Consider the following 4,186-nt stretch of genomic DNA (forward strand, 5'->3'; position numbering starts at 1 on the left):
CTGATTACTAGTGACTGGATCTTCCAAGTCCGAGGATTTGAGGTGTTTGGGACCATATTTTGCTTTTTCTTTTATAGTAGCGTTTGATACTTCACTTTTTTAAACATAAAACACTTGTAACATTTCAAATCACATAAATATGATATGTAGACTTGTTTAGAATGTTTACTGAACTGTTTATGCTTTTCTTTTTTTCGTTTTCAAAATTTTGAAAAGCAATAAGTACTTTTCTAAGCCGTAGTAAAAAGAAGTATATAAAACTGTGGAAAAGGTAACGCGCCACAGTTCTCACTGATACTACCTCAACTTTAGCAGGTAATATTTTGGAGTGAATTTTCATCTATAATCTACCTAAAATATTATGCAGAGAAGGTCACTCATTTTCTGCAGACAACTGGTTACAAAGTCTGAGGTCATGATTCACCCATTTCAGCATGTAAGCACAGCTCGCACGTGTCTTCTACTTGCACTCTGATTATGTTAACAGAAAATTTAGTTCTAAACTCAACATCTGTCGATCATCATATAAGTACCATGTTCAAGGCTCTCAACTAAACATAACATCTGCACTAAACATTAATTACCTCCATGGTACTAGTCCAGATAGATCATGGTAAACATGTTCCTTCCAAACATTTAAAACGCAAACAGAATAAATACATCCACACAATAAAAGAAGACAAGTCAAGACTGTGCAGAAGTTGAATATAACAGTCTTTAAGCTGCAACATCTTAAAAGTCAAAAAGGGAAAGAACAATCCACAAGGTCACTGAAACATCAGATAATTGAGCAAATCAGAGAGAAGGATTTAGATACAACAAGCCACCATAAGTAAAACCTCCATATGCTATAACTAGTGAAATGATGCAGTAGCTAATTGCTGCTGTAATAACAATGCTCCAAATACAATGTTTCTAACAAAAATAACATCAATTACCACTCTCAGTGCACTGATACCTGCACAAATTTGGACTGATCCCACTTATCAAATAGTATACTGAATTCTTCATTTGGAAAAAGAGCATTGCACAGTGCAAGGAACAATAACTAGACCCTATACTAGGAACTATCTTGCAATAACTCGGCTTGATTAGTGAGCAAAAACGGTGTCATTTCGTCTAGGAGGTCTGTCAGGAATTGATCCCGGCTTGAATTTTGAAGCCTCATGCCTCGCCAGCTCAGGAGGCACTGGACTGTTACTTTGAATAAGCATCTGCTTCAGATCATAAAAGACATCTGTGTCGCCTAGAGTCAGGAATGTTGTAGCCACACCCGTCTTACCAGCACGACCTGTTCGCCCTATACGATGTGTATACATTTCTATGTTACCAGGCATATCATAATTTATTACATGGGCCACATCAGGTATATCAATACCACGCCCTGCAACGTCTGTTGCCACTAGCACGGTATATCTCTTGGATCTAAAACCTTCCAGGCTTATCTCTCTTTGTTCCTGAGACTTACCACCATGCAAAGTAGTCACTTTGTAGCCTGCCCTATCCAGATTCTTAGCAACTGTATCTGCGTTCTTCTTAGTGTTAACAAAGACAATAGCTGTCTTGTCGCCAAGTTCATCAAGCAACTTCTGTAACCTGTGAAACTTCTCCGATGCCTTCATCATCATCACATGTTGAGATATCAAGTCAGTAGTTTTTCCAGCGGTACCTATTGTAACCACTACAGGATTTCTCAAATACTTCCTTGCGAGCCGCTCCACAGCAGGCGGCATCGTAGCACTAAACATATAAGTAGTGCGATAAATCTTCTTCTCATCGAGCTCCTCATCCTCATTCTCAGGCTTAAAATTACTGGACGGCATGGCGTCCAACACGCCCACAACTTGTGGCTCGAAACCCATATCAATCATCCTATCAGCCTCATCAAGAACAACATAGTTACACTGGTTAAGAACAACATAACGCCTCTCCAGACAATCAATCAAACGCCCTGGTGTTGCTATCACAACCTCACAACCATTCCTGATCCTAAACCCCTGCTCCTCAATTGACTGCCCACCAACAATTGAAACCACCTTAATCCCCATATAATGGGCGAACTTCATAGTCTCCTCCTCGATTTGTTGAGCGAGTTCACGGGTCGGTGCCATCACAACAGCGTAAGGCCCTTCGGCCTCATTCTCCTCAGTCAGTGGAGGTAATCTTGAAATGTAAGTTAACATAGGGAGCACAAAAGCACAAGTCTTACCAGACCCGGTCTCCGCAATGCCAATGACATCGCGTTGCTGCAACCCAAGAGGAATTGCAGCCATCTGAATAGGAGAAGGCGTCTTGTACCCTGCTCTCTCCACAGCCTTCAGAAGCTCAGAGCTCAATTTACTCTCTACCCAGCTCCGCATAGGCCTAGGTATCTTAGACCCTTTGTAGGAGATATTGAAATCTTCCCTGAAGATCCTCCAATCTCTCTCCGTCATCTCCTCGAGCTTCTTCTCCGTCCAATGCCTATCAACCCTCATATCAAACGTATCATACACATCCGCAGCCTCCTCTCTCTGCTTCTGCGCGAGGGCCTCCTCGGGCTTCTCCTCAACCCCTTCCTTCCGGCGAATCTCCTCACGGAGCTCCTTCTCGTTCTTCGCCGCAAGCTTCTTCTGCTCCCTGCGATCCATGCCGGCGCGGAACCCTCGCCCAAACAGCAGCTGCGCCTCGTGAGGGTTCTGGTAGAGTGCGTTCATGTCCCGGGAGGTGTCCTCGGTGTTCTCCCAATCGAACGAGAACCTGAACTTCTCGCTTGGCTTGATGACCCGCTTCTTAGGCTTCTTCGACCCCAGGTACTGCTCCTTTATGGCGTCGAGCTCCTTCTCCCGCTCCCTCTCCGCCAGCTTCTCCAGCCGTGCGCGCTCGCGGGCCTTCGCCTCCTCCTCCCGCTCCCTCTCACGGTTCCTCCTCTCGGACTCACGATCTCGCTCCCGCCGATCCCGCTCCCGCTCCCGCTCCCGCTCTCGCTCGCGGTCGCGCTCCCGTTCCCGGTCGCGCGGTCGGTCCCGCTCCCTGTCGCGGTCTCGGTCGCGGTCGCGGGGGTCGGGATCGGAGGGCTTCTGGTCGGAGGAGGAGGGGGGGATGCCGCCGTCCTGGGAGAGGAGGAGCTGCTCCTGTCGGCGCCTCTGGGCGGCCACCTCGTCCTGGCGGCGCTGTAGGGCGAGCTTCTCGCGCTCGGCCTTGGTGAGGAACATCGGCTTGGCGGCGCCCGCGGCGGCGGCGGCGCCGGAAGCGACGTCGTCGATCGCGCGCTTCATGGTTGTGGCCAGAGAGAGAGAGAGAGAGAGAGAGATCGATCGATCGCTTGGGTGACTGCAGGAAGGGAAGAAGAAGACGACGAACAAGAAGAAGAGGAAGTAGAGCGAAGAGGATTCAACGAAGACTTCACACAATCATCATATTATGAAAAAAGTAATATATATAGAAAAAGAATCGTGACCCGATCCGAGGCGTCACGGGTCGGTACCCGCTCCAAAAGTTAATTCCCTTCCGATGGACCGCACGAGAATCCAGGCCTTCCATTTGGGTATCGCCCGACCGGACCCGAGCTCTTCCGGCGACCACCGTCGAGCCGAAAATGATGGACATAACCAATCATCAGGAGGCGTCATTTCATCAAACATGACTCTTTCGATTGTCTACGTACCTCGATAGAGCTAGTTAGCCTATTTTTTTATTCTTGTTTTGGATGGAAAATTATCCGATCGGTCCTAAACCAACAGTGCATATGTCAATTCAATCATAAACTTTTTAATTTTGCCAAATTAAAATGGTCATTCCGGTTCATTTTCGCCGGAAAATACTAATGTTGCGACTGGCTTGACACAGATCAAAATATCGAATAACTCCCGATGTCACGTGAAACGAGAATTTATTAATAGGAAATCAATTGGACCTTTGGAGAATTGATAAGTCAATCTATTAGGGAGGCTTTTAGATTCGTTAAATGATGATACAAAACCTAAACCAAACCTTGCCCCAAGCCCACCATCACTTAAAAACACAATTTCGCACATTCACTAACTTCATTCTATTCACTAGATGCTGGGCCTGTGCCCGAACATCGATATGGCGTTCGAGCTGCAGTACTTGCTCCTTGTCCAACCCAAGAAAAAAGCCCATTGCCTTTGACAAATCTCTTTGAAGTTGTAATATAGAGTATCATCACAAGCGCTACTACTTAAGG

The 4,186-nt window shown here is 46.4% G+C and overlaps 1 protein-coding gene across 1 annotated transcript; it reads right to left on the bottom strand.

The window, feature by feature from the left end:
- Nucleotides 1-833: 833 nt before the first annotated feature.
- Nucleotides 834-3,327, bottom strand: LOC115681866 (DEAD-box ATP-dependent RNA helicase 21). The gene has a single exon (XM_030605961.2). The coding sequence runs from the start codon at nt 3,255-3,257 to the stop codon at nt 1,092-1,094; it is 2,166 nt and encodes a 721-aa protein (XP_030461821.1). The 5' UTR covers nt 3,258-3,327; the 3' UTR covers nt 834-1,091.
- Nucleotides 3,328-4,186: the final 859 nt, after the last annotated feature.

Source organism: Syzygium oleosum, unplaced genomic scaffold, assembly GCF_021117445.2.
Source record: "Syzygium oleosum isolate NSW1041296 unplaced genomic scaffold, Sole_v2.1 Sole_v2.02, whole genome shotgun sequence".
In the NCBI taxonomy this organism is placed as follows: domain Eukaryota; kingdom Viridiplantae; phylum Streptophyta; class Magnoliopsida; order Myrtales; family Myrtaceae; genus Syzygium; species Syzygium oleosum.